The sequence below is a fragment of the Vitis riparia genome, chromosome 18 (assembly GCF_004353265.1).
Source record: "Vitis riparia cultivar Riparia Gloire de Montpellier isolate 1030 chromosome 18, EGFV_Vit.rip_1.0, whole genome shotgun sequence".
Taxonomy (NCBI): domain Eukaryota; kingdom Viridiplantae; phylum Streptophyta; class Magnoliopsida; order Vitales; family Vitaceae; genus Vitis; species Vitis riparia.
This window is the reverse complement of record NC_048448.1, coordinates 34,396,971-34,415,527: the sequence shown is the minus strand read 5'-3', so window position 1 is coordinate 34,415,527 and position 18,557 is coordinate 34,396,971. Positions and strand designations below refer to the sequence as shown.

The window sequence follows — 18,557 nt, the reverse complement described above, 5'->3', positions numbered from 1 at the left end:
TGCTATGGGATTTGTCTATCCCACCAAAGATAAAATTATGTCTATGGCGTGCTTGCAAAGGATGTCTACCTACCAGGTCTGCTCTATGTGCACGAGGTATGCCTGTGACTGATACGTGTGTACTCTGTGGAGGACATGAAGAGGATTTAATGCATCTTTTTCTCTCCTGTCCGTTTGCTCTTTCATGTTGGTCACAAGTTGACTTGATTCCCTCAGTTAATGGTGTCTCTTCTTTTCTTGACTGGTTTTTCATGTTCCTCACTAATGTTGATAAAGAAGTGGTGGGGCGTGTTGGGTCTATCATTTGGGGTATATGGAGGCAAAGAAACTCATTGTTATGGAATAATAGTGCCTCATCTCCTACTCAAACAGTCTCTGCTAGCTTATCGTTCCTAAAAGACTGGTTAGATGCAAGATTGGGTTCTGATCAAAAGTTTTCTAATGGAAATGCCAACACTCAAGTCAAATGGAGTAAACCTTCCTCGGGAATGTTGAAATGTAATGTGGATGCAGCGATTTTCTCAGAACATCAAACCATCAGGCTGGGTGTGATTCTACGAAATGAATTCGGCTCTGTTGTTGGTTGCTACTCTAAGGTTGTTAATGGTGTGAGTTCTCCTATGGAGGCTGAAGCTTTGGGGTTACGTGAAGCTGCAAGATGGCTATTGGAGCTGCGTGCTTCAAATGTTATAGTAGAATTGGACGCTAAAGGTGTTTATGATGCATTTTACTCTAAAGCTCTTGATAGGTCTGAATTTGGAATACTTATTCAAGACTGTAGATCTCTATTTTTAGATCAAAGTTTTACTCTATGTCATGTGAAAAGGCAAGCTAATGCTGTTGCTGATGCTCTTGCAAAAGCAGCAAGCTCTTTTGCTAGTCCAAGTTTTTGGCGGGATGCTCCACCTCTATTAGGAGCTATCTTAGCCTCTGATGTTTCTATTTCTTCTCATTAATAAGATCTATCATTATTTCAAAAAAAAAAAAAAAGAAATATGGTAGATATTTTTTTAATCAATTTATTTTTGCACGTGTTAATTGAAATTTATTTACTTATAAAGACATCAAATTTAATTAATTTGTTTTCTTAATGGATATTCCTTAAATTGTAGTTTATCTTATATAGAATTGTAGCATGTTTGGAAATGATTCTAGAAAGCGTTTATAATATTTTTAATACTTAAATAATAAAAAATTTTAAATATTAAAAACGTTTCCTAAAATTACTACCAACCAAACGGACTCTAAATCAAATAATAAGATGGGTTTCAGCCAACATTTTATGGGAGTCACAAATCCATTAGGAAAACACAAGAGTGACGTTCGTCCTACATCTAATCAACATCTAATCATGAATTATCACCAGCTTTATGTCAACAATCATCCAAATTTTTTTAAAATAAAAGTTTACTAACCCATCTGCATGCTTGGCTAAGCAAGACGTCCACCGAAAGGATCTACCAGCTCTTGAAGCAACATCAACCATCTAGGGCATCAGTTGTGTCTTAAAAAGTCTACCCAACATCACTAAAAACCCATCACATTATCTACTAGAGGAAATAAAACAAAGATTCAAAAGAACGGTCTATATAGATTCAAAAGCCACAAAGGCGTTCCCAGCCATTGCGAAGAATAAAAATTCAAAAGACTTAACTTCAAGAGAAGAGTAACTGAGGGATATCTACTGAAAATTTTATGATTTTGAAGATTTTCCATCACTCACCTGAGATAATTAACCCATGACACAGTGACTTCTCATATCCTCCATTGGAACAGTTTTTTAACTTAAAGGAAAAGGCACCCATAACTTTGCCTCCTGGTACTTTTGCTCTGTAGAAACTCCTACATCAATTCAATTTGGTGAGGACATCAATACAAAGCAATTGTATAACAACCATAACTGACTTCTCTTATTTTGTTTCCCTTCAGAATAATCATGCTACATATGAAAATGCTGCCACCTTGGTGGGCATTGGAATGCCTCTCTGCCCATGTTGGGGAAGTTCCTTCATCGTCTTTAACATTCATAAAGACTACCAGTCAACTATCACTGCCAAACTGCTTTTGTATGTCTTGGAAAGATACTGTGGCAGATCCCCTTCTTTTGGCCTTCTGCTGAGAAGAGTGTTCCCTCCACCCAGTCATGTAAATAACCTACAAAAACCAGAGCAGTGTAAAAGTTAACCAAAATATGAGAAAATTTTCATCATTTTCCAGTGTCATAACAAGGATGTGCAAGCATAAATAGGAGTACAAAAAGAGAACTGAGATGAAGAAAGGAAATTGAATTATCTAATCCTCCACTTTGGTTTGCCAAGAAGATGTAGGATCCTGAATAATTTCTTCTCCTTTCCATCCATCTTGGCAATCAAAGCACAAACATGAGAAACTCCAACCCACTTTAAAGTAGCTTGTTATCAGTTTTTTCTCAATTGGTTGACTTTTGAAACCATTTCCCTCTAATTAAGGAGGGCCAAGACCAAAGGTTAGAAGGAAACCCGAAGGTAAAAGATGGCAAATCCCTTGAGGTAGAACCTGAAAATACTAAGGCTAAAGGATAGGTGAGAACAAACTCGCCAACCGGTGTATGCCCTTGTATGTACACATATCTAACAATGAAAATCTTTATTTTGTGGGTGTGATTGCTTAGGAATTTACTGAGAGTTTTCATCAGCTATCAAGCTTCTTTGAGGGTGTGAATCATGTGATTACTAGGGAATCTATCCTACATTTCCTAGAAGTCTTAGTGTGATTAAGAAATTTTCTTCTCTACAACTAACAATAATTCCAAAATGCTGGAAATTTTAACAATCCTGCATCACTTTCTCTTGCCCATGCAAGGGTCAATAATCTTATATAGAACAGTTTTGCAAAGGATAGAAGTAGTAAACAATAGAATGAGTGAATATTTTTCACTTATCATGATTTGGGAGTCAAGTCAGCCCTCTTTATAATTATTCTATTATATGAACCCCATGGTGATATAGAGATCAAGATTCCAGTTCATGAAATCAGACAGAAATACCAATGGCTCTTGGTAGCTCCACCTATTCAATTGGTAGATCGCTTGAACATTACAGAATACATACTTAGATTATCCAACCCCTAAGGCTAAGTTGTTTTAGCTTCATTTGTTTGTACTGTTTCCCTGGTTTCATGAGCTTCATTATTTATCATGAAGAAAGTTGACAATACAAACCATACAAAAATGTTATTCTACAGGAAGCACTGTACTATTATCACCTGGAAGGTTGCGGGAATGGTGCCATCTTCTTCTGCAAACATTGAATCATAAACAGCTGCAGTTGCTAGGGCTGTTTCTCTCTTTAAGATCTGATTTCATTGAGACACAAATCAAATTGCCAATGATATAAGTAGAACCAAGCTGACTCTCAGTAATAAAGCAGAATATATATCCAAAAGAATGAAGCATTCATTATATGCGAAAAAAGTAAAAAAAATTAAACCTAAATTTTAAAAATAACAATTTTAAAAAAAGAGAAAAAAAACTTACATTGCTTTTCTGTAGAAGAGCATTAGTTTCACCCATTGAACGCAGATGTTCTATTAGGTCAAGAGCTACATACAGATAAAAGCACATGTGAGACATAAAGGTAATTAACATGCATTGATTTTATTTTTAACTTATATTCTAAGTTAATATATAATAATAATTACAATTTCTTTTATAGGAACATATGTGATTATTATTTTTTGCTTCAATAAGAAAATCACCTTCCTGCTCAGGAGAAGAAGTGGAAAAGGCAGCAGGAAATGCAAGCAATAGCACATATTTCAACAATGAGGGAATAAACAACTTTTTACACCCACTGATTTCTGAAAGATGGTTAATCAGACATAGAAGGACCTGCAACTTCAAGAGAAGGTGTGCCTCCTCAGAAAGGGGGGTATGGTGACCAGGCCCAGATAAAAGGCAAACTCAAATATTGTGACGTGGAAATTAAATTTTTAAAGAGTTGAGATGATAACACATAACTTCTGATAAAAAAAAAAAATGATAACACATAACTCACTTAAGCGGGCAAACAAAGAAAAATGCTGTCAAAGATCTTAGGGTCAAGTTTATAGTGATCCGTCCAAGGAACATGGACATAGAAACAGACCCAAAAACTACATGGGGAATGAGAAATAACGATTGGTATTGCAAAGAAGATCAAGGTCATACAAGTAAGAATTATTCCGGAGATTCAACAAATAAGATAGATGGCAATTAAAATGCTTCAAACTACAAGGGTCTGTGGACATGTCAGCAGTTCACATGCATATGACAAACTTAACCATGAGACCTAAGCTTACAGTAATCCCACTAATGAAAGCGTTACTTTACAATCAAATGTAGACTCAAAAGGCATAGAATTATGTGTTTCCAATACAGCTACTGAACTACAAGCCAGAATTGACAAATGGGGATTCTCACCACTTCTATATTTAACAGTGTATTCATCAACATCAACACTAGGAAGCGTAAAGCCTGCACGAGTCAAAAGATTGCCCGCATCCCGAACCTAAATAACAAAACCATAAAAATTTGTCAGCACCACCAACAAAATATGGTATTAAACATAACCCAATCCAAGTCTTCACTACATTTGTCAACAAAGATAAGACCAAGAAGAGTGCTTTGGTACAAAAGCAGAAACAACTCCAACAACCACCAAGAGTACATTTAAAGTGTAAAGGAAACAACAAAAAATGGGGAAAAAAGCAAAGCCAAATATTTTGCAAACTGAACTCTAAATCTGAGCATTTCAATTGGCCCATAGTGATTACTTAACTCCTAGACAATCTAATTACTGTGATTCAAGCCATGCTAAACAGACACAGAAACAAATTATAACCACATGGTGACAAATGGATGAAATTTTGAGTGATTAAACAGACTGAGGCTTTAGAGTTTGAATCAGGAAATTTCTTGGATATGGCAGTTGTATTTCTAATGAAATTTTGAGATATTTTTGAGGTTGTATTCAGCTAAAAAGATGGTGAAACAGGGAAGGGAGTGGTTGAATGGAGTCTGTAGCAGGGAAGAGTACCTCTTAGTTAGGAAGATCTTTTGAGGAAGAGGAGATTCAAGAGGTGGATTTCAGTTTAAGATGAGATAAAGCCACATGCCTCTACTGTTTTATCATTACTTCTTTATTAAGACAAAACCAGATTTTACAAATTTTATCTTAGGGGCCAAAACTCCAATTCTAGCTTCATAACTCTCATCCTCAAGAAAATGGATTCCATCTCTATTAAAAACTTGAGACACATTAGTTTTTTATGTTTGGGATAAGAATTCAGACCTATTGTTGTTGTTATTTGTGTTTATAGGATACCATACTCAAGGGGCCTTCACTAGGGATGCAGAATTCTATATTGGTGACCAACACCATACTAAAATGTATCAAAAAGAAGGCAAAGACTTATGATTATGGTGGAGTTTGAGAAAGTCAATGACCAGGTGGCCCAGGATTTCCTACACCATGTAATGCACAGGGAAGCTTTTGGTGAAAGATGGGAAAAATGGAACAAATTTTTTTCTGATAAGCAAAAGATGTAATAGATTTTTGCAATCAAGATCAGCGTAAAATCAGAAAGCAAGATGGAACTTAGAGGGACCTAAGGCAAGGGGTCCTTTACTGCATTTCTTATTTTCCTTGGTAGTCCATGTTTTGAGTAAGATTTTCACTAGGGTTGAGAAGGTTGATATTATTAAAAGCTTCAGGGTTGGGAAGGCGAGTCCTAGAGTTTCCCATTTCTACTTTGCTAACAATACCATTTTTATTCTCCTCTAGCAAGGGCAATAGGTTCATTAGCATGACCACCATCTTTAAGAATTTTAAGAATTTGTGGGCCCAAAATCAATTTGAAGAGTGCCACTGTGATAAATGGAATTTCGCATGAGATGACAGCACCTTCCCTTGAGAAGTGCTTGCTTTTCTCTGGATCTGGCTATAAATTGATGATTGATTCTAGGTTTTCATTCATTTCATGAACTACACAGGATTCAGGCTCTTGGAGCTATGGTTACCTCATAGTCATAAGAGAAGTTTGAAATCATGTTCTGCAGTTAGGGGTGTAAACTAGATGGATGATCCATGGTCCAAGATCCAAGATGAATGGTCATTAAACAGATATGTTGAACTACCAATTTTCCTAAAAGCTTAAGCTTGTAAGATTTGGGTTCATAATGTACATCATTCTCTCCAACACCTTTCCTCACATGTAGCCTCTCTTTTTGGGTTTAAAAGTGAGCTTTATAAATTGGGAGATTTGCAACACCCTCCCTCACGTGTAACATCTCTTTTTGGGGTTGCACACGGGCTTAATAAATTCAGTAACAAGATAATCTCTTTTACTATGAGCAAAACCCCCGAAATTTTTTTATTTGAATATTTCATCTTCTTCATTGATGATTAATCTCACATTATCATGTTTTACACCTCTTCTATTGGATGTCTAAGTCAGTAACTAAGTAGTGGATCAGTTGACTATGCCAAAAGGATCACTGGCAGCAAAGTCTTTTAATGGGGTTTCCATTCCACCCTCAGCTTTTTTTTTCCTTAATTTTTTTGGTTCCAGTTCTTTTTCTTTTGTCTAATACTTTTACCTTCTAGTAGACACTCAATCAAGTACTCTGGTAAACATGTTTTAGTGCCAAGACATTGTATTTGGATATCAGAGTTGGCATCTAATTAGCATTCAACTTTTTGACATGTTATGTATCTTCTCCAACACACATGATTAGCAGCCTATATATCACATGTTTGTTATGTATGCAATTTATTAGTAACAACTCAGGTATTAATTGCTTTTTACCGCCTCTTTTGACATTTCCTAAAGTTAAGTTGCAAATTACCATGTTTTACCAATAATTACCATGCTCAGAAAATTTTCCAACACAAACAACAAAAGCATCTGGATGTTTGAATCCCAAGCTTACCACATGGCTCACATGAAAAAAAACTCATAAATTGACATTCTGCATGTAAATTTGACTCATGCCTGTATATGATTGTACTTTTAAGGACCTAGATGTTTACTTTTATATATTTATTATGTGGGTCAATATAGAGCTTCAATTAAAATTTGAACTCTCACAACAAAAATTTATATGTGAGCATAGAAGTGATGAGAAATTTGTAACCAGTACATTTCAAGTTTTAGACTTGACTTAAAACATTGAATAATCTGGAAAGAAATTCAACTACAGAGTATGGACATCAGAACAATTCGTATAAAAGTACTAAACACACAAAATTACATGCATGCATAAGAAACTACTGCTTGAAAACTATATAATGACTGACCTTTCAAGTCACAATTTAATGATAATAGAGAGGAATTTTGCAGCAAAGTACCCACCTGTGCCAATGGTGATACTCGTGGACTTATGCCCCCTTCACGCTCCATTTGTGCTACAGTACATGCTATTCTCAGCTCCCTAATCACAAGAAAAATGGAAAAAACACTTAGGCCTTTTGTGCATTGAAATACTATACTAGATTTGAAGAAAAACAAGTGAATAAACTACTTTAAGGTTTCTCCACCAAGAATAGCTGCTAAAAATAGGCAATCGGGCTTCAATGCCAATCTGCACTGTCAAAAATACAACATGAACTTGTGTCTTAGACATCGCCACAAATGAGTTACCACTCAACAATAATAATTGGCTGCCATAAAATCTCAGTTTGAATCTTTATCTCTCCTAAATGGGCTGCAACTACTGAAAAGGAAAAAGATGTATCTCTGTGATTATGAAGGAGATTCGAAACTAGGCATCAAATTATTAAAATGTCAATATTAGGGAAGAAAACACAGTTACAAAGCTAATCCCATTTTCAGGAAAGAGATCAAGTGCAAACTTAGACCATTCAATCAAGGATTAACATTGCAGGGGACTGACTCCTCAAATATTTAATTGGAGTAGTTTTCCAGCATAAATGGGGTGAATCCCCCTTTTTGCTAGGAGCTGTGTAATATATCTCTATCCTCCAATATATATATAATTAGGTTGTTAAATAAAAGATGAAACTACATAGCTTGTCTAACACTAAAAAACCAATTGATGGAAACACCTTTTTCAAAAAGGAAAATAGTCTGTTTAAATTCCACTTGGACCAAGTTGCTTGTTTTTGTTTTTGGCAGATGGGTATATATCAGTGTAAGTTTGCTCATCTTCATTTTTGACTCTTACATGTACTTCTTTGTAAGTGTTTCTACTTTTTGGCCAGCAATTGTACGTGTTGAAAGGATAAGCCATCCTTCTTTGTAATTACCATTCAATAAAATGAATATATTTTGTTTCTGATATAAAAAAAAAAGTCTAACATGTACTCTACTTTTGTTGTTGTAAATGTTGTATCAAATGACATGTTGGTAAAGTTGAGTACCTATTTCAAGATTGAAAAAATAGAGTTTCAAAAAACGAAGAAACCAAGGAGTGCAATTATCCTAATACTATAGGTTTACAATATCTCTGGAGTTATATACTTTAAGATGATGAACTAGCATAGTAGCTTAGGCCAAGTCAGAAAATTTATTGCTTTTTCTACACAATAGAATATGCACCCTTATCTCTAAGATTGGTACCTTGTAAGTTCTCTCCATTTATTTAGATGTTCTTATCTTTGTGAATTTTCAATGCCTATCAGAAAAAAAAAAAACCTCTCTTCATGGACTTCAATGCACTTTTTGTGTAACGCTGCACTTCAGAAGACATAGCGTAGCACCAGGCCCATCACTTTTGAGTTTTGAGACATCGATAACAATACTTAAAACCATAACAACTCTAAAGAAGCTTACCTGTATCATGGCTCCAGGAAGATCATTCGTCCAATGGAGTCCCAAGCAGCTGATTACCAGATCTAGAGAACTTTGCAATTTACAAACACAAGCCATTAGAGTGCCAATAAAAACATCAACATATTTTTTACATGAATCTACATACATACTGATGAAGGCATTGAAGAGCAGGTTTTGTTTGTTGTGAATATCATAAGGCTCCAAAGGTAATTTCCATTATGATAGGAATCAAATAAGGCAGCCAGTTGTACACCAGAATCTGGTTAAAAAGTTTCTAAATTTTTTGTTTAGAAAATGTTTAGTGAGCTTTTTTTATGTTTTGCGCTGAGCTTTTCCACTGGACTTTATCTACTGGATTACAGAGGACCATTTGAATTCTGAAATTGGTATTACAGTAAAGGAGAATTTTAATATTGCCCATTGAATTATAAATTAAACAATGATTCAAATTACTAAGCAACATTTATAAGCACCCAAGCATAATGCAAAAAAGAGACACTCATATTTTATTCGACTCCTTTAGTACTGAAAGCTATGCTCACACAACTTCCTATTATGGTTTCTTATTGAGTAGGTTTTCCATTTATTAAACAGCTGCTTAGCTTTCTGCAATTACCATTTTAGCAGTCCTTTCCCGTGTGCAATCATGGTTTGCATTAAAATACCTTTCTTTTATGGGCAAAAACTCTTCATCACCAACCACAAAGGATGTTTCTATGCTTTCATTAGGCACATCTTGCTCAGCATCTCTACACAATTTCACCATGTCATAAGACGTATCCATCATAATGAGCTTTTCGATGGCACCTGAGATATGATAAAGTGTCCTTAACATTATAATCTATAATGATTACCAAGGTAAGGAACAAGCCTTTCCATCAGATGATTTATATCATACTTTCCTCAAGTACTCAAATAGTAAAGACAAAAGTTTCAAAAAACATAGGAACGACTTAGATGCACAAAATGCCCAGATGAAATTCCATCATGCATCATATGGAATAATTAGGAGAAAAACCATCATGCATCATATAGAATAATTAGGAGAAAAAGAAAATTGAATTTTGATCAAACAACCATTCAAGTATGGGACTAAATAGAAGACAAATTCACCTGGTAGAACTTTTAAAATTATGGGGAAATTACACTTGCACCCAGGACTTTCCACCTTAACTTGAAAAGCAATGGCACCTTTCTCCTTCCGTTTATAAGTAAACATAGTGCCCCTATCTTTTTTAGGTTGCTAACATTACCACTATCACCAACACAACTATTGCCAAATTGCCACCAATGTTACCACACCACCATCTCCTTAACCCATTATCACCAATGTTTTTAGAACGGGACCAATCATTGAATTGGAAAATTTACTAGGATCACCAATCGAACTGATAGTTTAACTATAGTCGAATTATAATGCCAGTAGGACATCGTAAGTATATAATTTGCGTATTATTAAAGTAATGACGAAGAAGAATGATTCATTTTATTTCTAAATTAATCAATACACAATATATATATATAGCACTCCCTACACTAAAAGGGAAATAATTACCTAGTTGTACGAATCTTAAAATTCAAGGATCAACTTCTAAGAATTAGGGGTCAAATTGTTCAAATTTACAATAAAGGGAAACAATCACAACATAAAAAATTAGCCTAAATTAAATAATAGATATACGGCTCATTCCCAACTTTGGTTTATGTTGACTTTCCAATGCTCCCCCTAAAGCTAGAGAACAGAAATTATCCATTCCCAGCTTGCCAGTGATTGCTTGAAATGAGTGACTAGCTAGTCCCTTGGTTACGATATACAAGTTGCCCTCTTGTTAAAACACATGGAATGCAAATCAATGCACCATCCAGTTTCTCTTTTATGAAATGTTTGTCAATCTCCACTAGTACGATCAGGATACAAACTAGGAAACTAATAGCTATATAATAAGACAGCTATACAAAATATTTTCTACAGCAACTTACCATATATATGAAGAGTCATTCAAGCAAAATTGAAATCAATAGAGCTGGTGCTCATCCCTTTGCTCTATTGAGGCAGCAACTAAAGTTAATAAGGTTGGATTTTCCACTTAAAAATTAATATCTTCCTAAAACATGTTTACTACAGACATATGTGCAATATATTGCAACTGATCAAGCTGAAGGCACAATCTGTTTGAACAAGTTATGGTGTATGAAATATGGAAGAAAGAATTTTTTTTATACAAGATAAGTGAAACTTGATAAAGAGATTTATAATAAAATCAAAAAGAAGCAACAAATATATGGATAAAAGATTTCTATTTGTGAAACTTGAATTTCTATTTATTCTGTGACATGAATTCCTTCTCAGGGGTTTCCGTTATCATCTGTAGTGATGCCTTTCTAACCAGCAATACAGTTTGCATGCATTTGAGCTAACAAAGAGCCATACTGTCACTGATGTTATTGTTCTTCCTAAAGCTGCATGCCATATATTTTCAAATTTCATACTCGAATCATGAAGTAAAGCCAACAAACCCAAAAAAATACCCAACAGCAACACATATTTTTGGGAGAAAACATATATATATTAAAATGAACTCTCACCACGCCCACGCAACAAACGCCTAATAGCTTCCAATGAACCCCCCAAACATAACGCTGTAGGAAATGCCTTTTTGCAATCCTACAAAAGGGAAAACACATGGGAGATATACCCAAAATATGCAAAACAAATTCAAAATATTATCATACTAAACTTTTAGAAGGAACATTAGCTTTTCATTATTGTATGAAGAACTGCAACTCTTGACACAATTTTGTGATTGTTCTTTACCAATTTTACACATGCTGGACTCCTTTCATCAGGCCAACAAGTGATTAAGAAGATACTATATATTATTTAAACTTTACATTAGTGCATAAGCATTTAGAAAAACCTAAACATGATCTGTGACCAATGTTTTTATATTAGATCAAATAAGTAGATTAACAAGACTCTAGATTACCTGCAGCCTCAATATATGATTTGTCAATGAATAAGTGGAGCCTTTAGCTGAAATGATGTTTCCATATATTGAGAATTTCTTAATTCATGTTTGCCATAATATATGGCTTGGAGGTAACTTTTGTTGTTGTTGTTGTTGTTGTTCTTCTTCTTCTTCTTATTATTATTATTATTAGTCCTTAGGACTCTCCATGGGGACCCAAACCTCGGGGTGTTATCTGTCCCGCAACAACTAGTACCCAATAAATTCAGGGTATAATCAGTGTCAGGACTCGAACCCAAGACCATGTGCCACTTATTAGGACCACACTTCTCAGTGTTCGCCCTGACCGACTAGCCTATCCTAGCGGGTTAACTTTTGTTATTATATTGCCTAAAAAGATTCTAGACTAAATTAATTGTTTTTGTAGAATCTTACATTAAGACAATATTGCCTCAAAATATGGTTCATAGAATCTTGAAGTATCATGTTGCCTTCACATATGTTTCCTGAATGTTTTTTTCAACAGAAACTTACACTACCATATTGCTAATGGACATATTAAATTAACATTAATGGAAAGCTCAGATAAAATAATTAAAGAAAGGGAATATCCTGATGTTCATATATATAGATAAAAACTGACAACTATGAATATTAAATTAGGAACATCATTTCATCATAACTGGCTGGTATCAATAAAACAACAACTGAAAAAGTTTGACAGGAGTGGTCCTTTTTCTTAGTCCATAACAGAACAATTTATTGATATATGCAAAAAAGAATGAAACGCAAAGCAGGTTGTGATATCCTTTGTGAGATTGAGAAGAGCTTAAAAAACTAAGCCCCAAACTCTCTTTCCTAAAGCAACCTTCAGCCATAGTGTATGTTACAATACAAATAAATAGCCAAATCACCAACAGATTACAAGGAAGACACAAAAAAACAAAGAGCTCCCCTCCTAGCTAATGCATCTATCTCCTGATTAGGTCATCTAGTCTTCCAAATCAGGTAGGAGAATCCATTCCTCCACAATCTCAGATTCACCTCATCTGGTGCTTATACCTCCACAGTTCCACAGGCCTCTCTTTCTGTGGAAGGCCATGAACTATAAAGCAAAAACGCCTCTTCCACCTTTATGTTCCTAACCATTAACAATCCTTTTTCAGTTCCCTGTTAGTTCAGATTCAAAATCCTATCCATTAGTTACGTAGTGAGAAACCGTTTAAAGATAAGATTAATGCAATCTATGGGAGGAGGAATCCACAAAACAACTGGTGGTCTTCTCCTCAGAAAGGATTAACAAGCCAACCTGATCCATAGAGACCAAGCTAATGAAGATGACCACAAACTCTTTGATGACAGAAACAAAAATAGACATAAAAATCAATTGGTTTTGTTGATAATTCATCTTTGTAGTCCTTTCCAGATTACCTACAAGGTAGGTAAAATAGCACAATGCCACAAGACTAATCCTAGATATCCTACCAAAACCATAGTCAACATATGTGGAATCAGCTTCAAGTCTGCCAATTAGATCCCAGCCAAAAGGAATAGAAAATGTCAAACATCATATGCAAGAGGGCAATGCAGGAGGAGTTTTTTTGTTCACTCTCCATAAGGCATATCTATTGAGGCTAATAGCTCTGTAAGGTTTAAATTTATCTAACAGTATCCTGCTTGAAGGCAATATGGCCCCTGAATAACATAGAACTGGCAATTCAATCCATAGCATAGCTCTATTGGTAATGCAGGTCAGTTTTCCATGCTCTTACATTCATGCCATTAAAGTCTGCAAGAATCCAAAATCTTTGACATATGCACTATTATGTGTATTTTCTACAGCTCTTGCTTTTCTATTCCAGTTATTTTGCTCCCTGTATAATGAATTGAAGGTACCTTCATGCACTTAACCAAAATATATGTCTCCTACATTTCACAAAGTTTGTATCCCACAAATGATCTCATAATACTTCCACCATTTCCTTTTCAAAAAGGACCACAAACATGCATTAACATGTAGGCATATGAAGAACTGGAGAGCATATTAGTTTGTGCAGACACTTATTCGTAGTCTTATGTAGATAATTTTCTTTGGAATCCCTTCCTCAAATTTTGCTGAGCTTATGTACAACAATTTTAATGAACGTAAACATATCAATGAAAAAAAAATTAAAAAATAAAATAAAATAAAAATCTTCATGAATGTAAAGTTTGAGTATGGCTTGCTCTATACTTAGTGTAACCTTCTTATGTGAATTTGAGCCTAAACTCTATTTACATTTCATTGATTATATCTCATTGACTCTTATTTCTTATTTTAGCATATTCATTTACACCCAGCCTATTCACTTCTTTTTATGCCAACACATGTCTACATGAATGCTCACATACATGTGTACGTGCGTTTCTGTACATCAGAAAGAGCAAGAGATGGATGAAGTGTTTCCTAGGAAGTGACATCTCAAAGTATAACAGTGGAAGACAACCGTCCATCAAATTGGACAATAATATAATTTGTGTTCTGAAAAGCATTGCCTATCAAAAAAAAAAAAAAAAGTTCTAGAAAGCATTGATCTCCATGTGCTGAAAATATATCATCAAAGTAGTGCTCAAAGCCACTGGTTCCATTCTCAAGATATACTTTTCCTTAAAAAAAAACTGCAAATGTTAGCAATATGCAGTTTCCATAATACCTATGCAGCTTCTTTTATGTCTTTTGCCTTCCGATACAGGAAAAAAAAAATGATAATAAACAATTCAATGCATCTTGTGAGAAGTTTAGTAGCAATTTAGTGTAGATGGGCACTAAAATACTTGAATTCCAAAGTAAACTAGTACCTCCAGTCGATCCAAAAGATTCTCAGCAACTGTGTCAACTAAAGGATCCTTTGGACATGCCAACCACGCAGCTCGATCACGCTGCCAAGGAACAAAACCACATTTGATAATAAAGAATGAGTGAAAGGCCCAAAGATAAATAGAGAATAAAAAAGGTGAAATGTAAAAAGATGATGACATTACTTATCAAAAGAAGGCAATGATGAAATTAAGCTGTATTTAGGGTGCGCATTTTCTAGGAAAATTCTTCCTGGAATTATTCTCCAGTAAAGCAAATGAATCCTCACCTTCCTCATGGAAGTGCTACAAAAACAAAATCTATTTGTACTTGTTTAAGGTCTGAAAATAAAAAAAATAAAAAATAAAAATCCCACTCCAGCAAGCCCAGCATGAAAGACACAAGATCTCAAAACCCATTTGCTTTTCTTTTCCCACATTTTCTCCCAACCAAGCAGTGATTCAATGACAAATTCTTAAATTCAAGATTTCTCTATTTATGTCAGCTTTTCTTTTCTTAATTGTTATTTTCCTGTAAACAAGACTAGATTAGAAAATAAAAAATAAAAATTGGAATTCAAATTCTATTTGCTTCTCTTCCCTTTTTGCCCACATTTTCTAATGCAGCCAAACAGGGGCTAACAGAAAAATCTTAAACCCTGTACTTCTCGGGTGAAGTTGACCCTTTTTCTTTTTCAATATTTTTTTCCCTCTAAATGAAAACATGGGAATAGAATTTCAAGGTTTATTGTATATGCATATATATGTATATATGCAGATGTATATATGTGTGTATATATACGCAATAAACCTCCAAATTCTATGTTCTTTCCTATACTTGTCCACATTTTCTCAGCAACCAAACTGAGGCCAACAGCAAAATTTTAAAGCTTCCATTTCTTAGCTGAAGCCAGCTTTTCTTTTTCCAATTATATTTTTCCTCTGAACTGGGAGAAAAGAAAAAGCAAAACACAATAAACATCCAAATTCTATTTACTTCTTTTTCCCTTACTCATATTTTCTCGGCAATCAAACAGAGGCTAGCAGCAAAATTTTAAACCCTCCATTCTCAGCTGATGCCAGCTTTCTTACTCATATTTTCTCGGCAATCAAACAGAGGCTAGCAGCAAAATTTTAAACCCTCCATTCTCAGCTGATGCCAGCTTTTCTTTCATATTTTTCCTTTGAACCATAACAACAAAACACACACACACACACACACACACACACACACAATAAACCAATTCACAATGAACTTCCAAATTCCATTTTCTTCTATTTAGTCTACTCATATTTTTATTGCACCAAACGATGGCTCACAACAAAATTTTAAATCCTATATTTCTTATAAAGTCAATTTTTTGGTCTTTTCAATTAATTTTTTTCCTCTATGCCAAAACAACAAAGAAACCAAAATATCAAATGCAAACACAATAAACTCCAAATTCCATTTACTTCACTTTCCTTTGCCTGCATTTTCTCAGGAACTGAAGAGACGCTAAGCACAATATTTTTAACTCCTCTAGTTCTCAGTTGAGATCAGCTTTTGCTTTCTTAATTTTTTCCAATAAACCAAAAAAGAAAAAAAGAAAGAGCATTAAAAATCCTATAGACCTCTCTTTTCCTTGCCCACATTTTCTCAGTAACCAAACAGAATCTAATAGAAAAAAAAAAAATTAAATCCTCGATCATTTCTCAGCTGAGGACAGCTTTAATAATTCTGAATCATTTCTTTCTCCAATAAACAAAAACAACAAAAAGAAAACACAATATGCCTCCTAATTCCATCTTCGTTTCCCCTCCTTCAGTTATTCAGAAACCAAAGACAGCCTAACAGCAAGCTTTTAAGCCCTACATGTCTCAGATTATGTTAGCTTTCATCTTTAAAAAAAAAAAAAACACCATATTTTTTCCTAAGTTATGAGAACACCAAAAGAAAAAACAGTAAATCTCCATGTTTTAATTCACTTCTCTTTCCCACATTTCCCAACAACCAAAGGGACGACAATAGCAAAATCTTAACCCCATGGTTCTCTGATGAGGTGCAGCTTTTTCTCCAATTACATTTTTCCTATAGCCCAAAACAATATAAAACAGAATCCAAATAAACAAAGGAAACTCCAAATTCAATTTTCTTTTATTTTTCCCAAATTGTCTCGGCAGCCAAACTGAGGACTCCGGAAAAAAAAAAAAAGACTTAACTTGTTTGCGTTTGAGATGGCGATCGAAGATCTTGACGCGTGAACTCTGAAACCCATCTCCATTGTCCGTAGAGAATGAGCCGTAGAAGAAGCGCGAGAACGGCTCTTGAACTCTTCTCCGGCACAGCGTCGCCACCAAAGCTCTCATCTTCAGCTCTTTAATCTTTTCGGGTCTGTTTTGCAGTGAAAAATGCTGTTGATCGGGTCCGGTTTCGAATCCTCCACGATCCAAAGCCCGTTTTTAGGTGGTCTGGAAATCAACATATTTGGCAATTTTCATTTTATTTTTATTAGAAGTTTCTAAAATTTATTTTTTGAGAATTATAGTAGAAAATGTCATCAAATAAATATTTTTATTTATTTTAATAGACTTTTGAATATAAAAAAATACTCTTAATTAATATTTTTTTATTATCATATTTTATAAAAAATTGTAAAATTTAAAAATTGCAATCAAATATAGCTTTAGTAAATAATTGAAAAATATATGCCATTTCATAATTAAAATGATCCCAAAAAAAATTATTCTTTCAGATATTACCTTTTATATATATATATATATATATATTAAGTTTATTATGTCAAGACAAATTAAAAAATATATTTACAATGTTTTAAAAATCGGACTGAATTGATCGATCTGGTATAACCTTTTTGAACCGGTTGAACCGGCCTAGAATCATCATAATCAACTATTGAACCCGTGAATTGGGTGAGCTAGATGGTTGTTAAAGAACTAGCAGATTTATTTTTTCTTTCCAAAACGATGTCATTTTGTAGCAAAATGACGTTGTTTTAGTCTTGGTATAAAAGGCCCCTTTCCTTTCACCTCTCAAAAGCCCTCACAACAATGGAGATGGAGTGTGGTGCTGCGTGGTAGAGGAGAGGTGAGACTAGTAATATGAGTAGGTGCAGAGAAGTGACCCAATAACTGCCTACACGCTGCAGTGGTCAGTGACAGTGCAGGTGAGTGTGGAGATGACCATAGTTTTTCAGAGAAGTTCCAAGAGAAGGAAAAGAAAAGGAGGCAGATAAAAAGGAAGGGAGAAAAGGGTGTCTCCTCTCCTACCAAGCTAGAGATAGAGACCTTAAAAAAAATTCTCTTTTCTTATTTCCTAAAAATATATTTTCCTTTGTTTCCTAAAAAATTCCTATTTCCTCTTAATGAATCTCGTTTTTCCTTAACAATTTAAGTTTCTAATTTATTTCCATCATTTTAAGTTTCTAATTTTTAAAACTTTGATTTCTAAAATTTGTTATTTTAAATTTTTTTATTTTAAAATTTATATTTCTAATTTGGCAACTTTTACAAATTAAAAAAAAAAAAAGTGAAAAAATCAAGAGGTGATGCCATTGAAATTGTGGTAGAATTTATAATTTTTATTTTCTTATAATATTAATAATATACAAATGATATATTTATAACATCACTAATTTAATCATAGTTCAATTATTGATCCGATTAATGAACCATGAATAAATAACTTTACCTATTTAATGATATTTAATTATAAAAATATTGTACATTTATATTTATAAGGGATTCTTAATTTTCAAATGGGGTAGTTAATGTTTAACTATCAATTTTTCTAAAAAATTAATTTAAGGATTTAAACTCAATATGTATATCATATATCTTATACACCTTTTTTTTTTATGTGTGGCCTTGTATCCGCATGTGGGAGAGATACCATAAAATTGAGGAAGATATTTAAGGATTATGATTTTATAAACTTCTAGT

General features: G+C 34.1%; 2 protein-coding genes across 4 annotated transcripts; one reads left to right on the top strand and one right to left on the bottom strand.

Moving 5' to 3' along the window:
- The first annotated feature begins 98 nt into the window (after nucleotides 1-98).
- Nucleotides 99-956, top strand: LOC117905766. Its single transcript, XM_034818640.1, has one exon. The coding sequence runs from the start codon at nucleotides 99-101 to the stop codon at nucleotides 954-956; it is 858 nt and encodes a 285-aa protein (XP_034674531.1).
- A 330-nt stretch (nucleotides 957-1,286) lies between these two features.
- LOC117907896 (putative methyltransferase At1g22800, mitochondrial) lies at nucleotides 1,287-17,004 on the bottom strand. Of its 3 annotated transcripts, none has more exons than XR_004650079.1 (12): nucleotides 16,818-17,004; nucleotides 14,619-14,699; nucleotides 11,398-11,476; nucleotides 9,477-9,618; nucleotides 8,812-8,881; nucleotides 7,541-7,605; nucleotides 7,372-7,450; nucleotides 4,439-4,526; nucleotides 3,515-3,579; nucleotides 3,244-3,333; nucleotides 1,724-2,154; nucleotides 1,287-1,547 (listed from the first exon to the last, which is right to left on the bottom strand). XR_004650079.1 is itself a non-coding variant. In XM_034821577.1 (11 exons), the coding sequence occupies exons 1-11, from the start codon at nucleotides 16,962-16,964 to the stop codon at nucleotides 2,041-2,043; spliced, it is 1,020 nt and encodes a 339-aa protein (XP_034677468.1). In that variant the 5' UTR covers nucleotides 16,965-17,004; the 3' UTR covers nucleotides 1,525-2,040. The 3 variants fall into 3 exon arrangements, 1 of the variants encoding a protein (XP_034677468.1); XR_004650080.1 differs by having other exon boundaries at nucleotides 1,525-1,842; nucleotides 1,962-2,154; XM_034821577.1 differs by having other exon boundaries at nucleotides 1,525-2,154.
- Nucleotides 17,005-18,557: the final 1,553 nt, after the last annotated feature.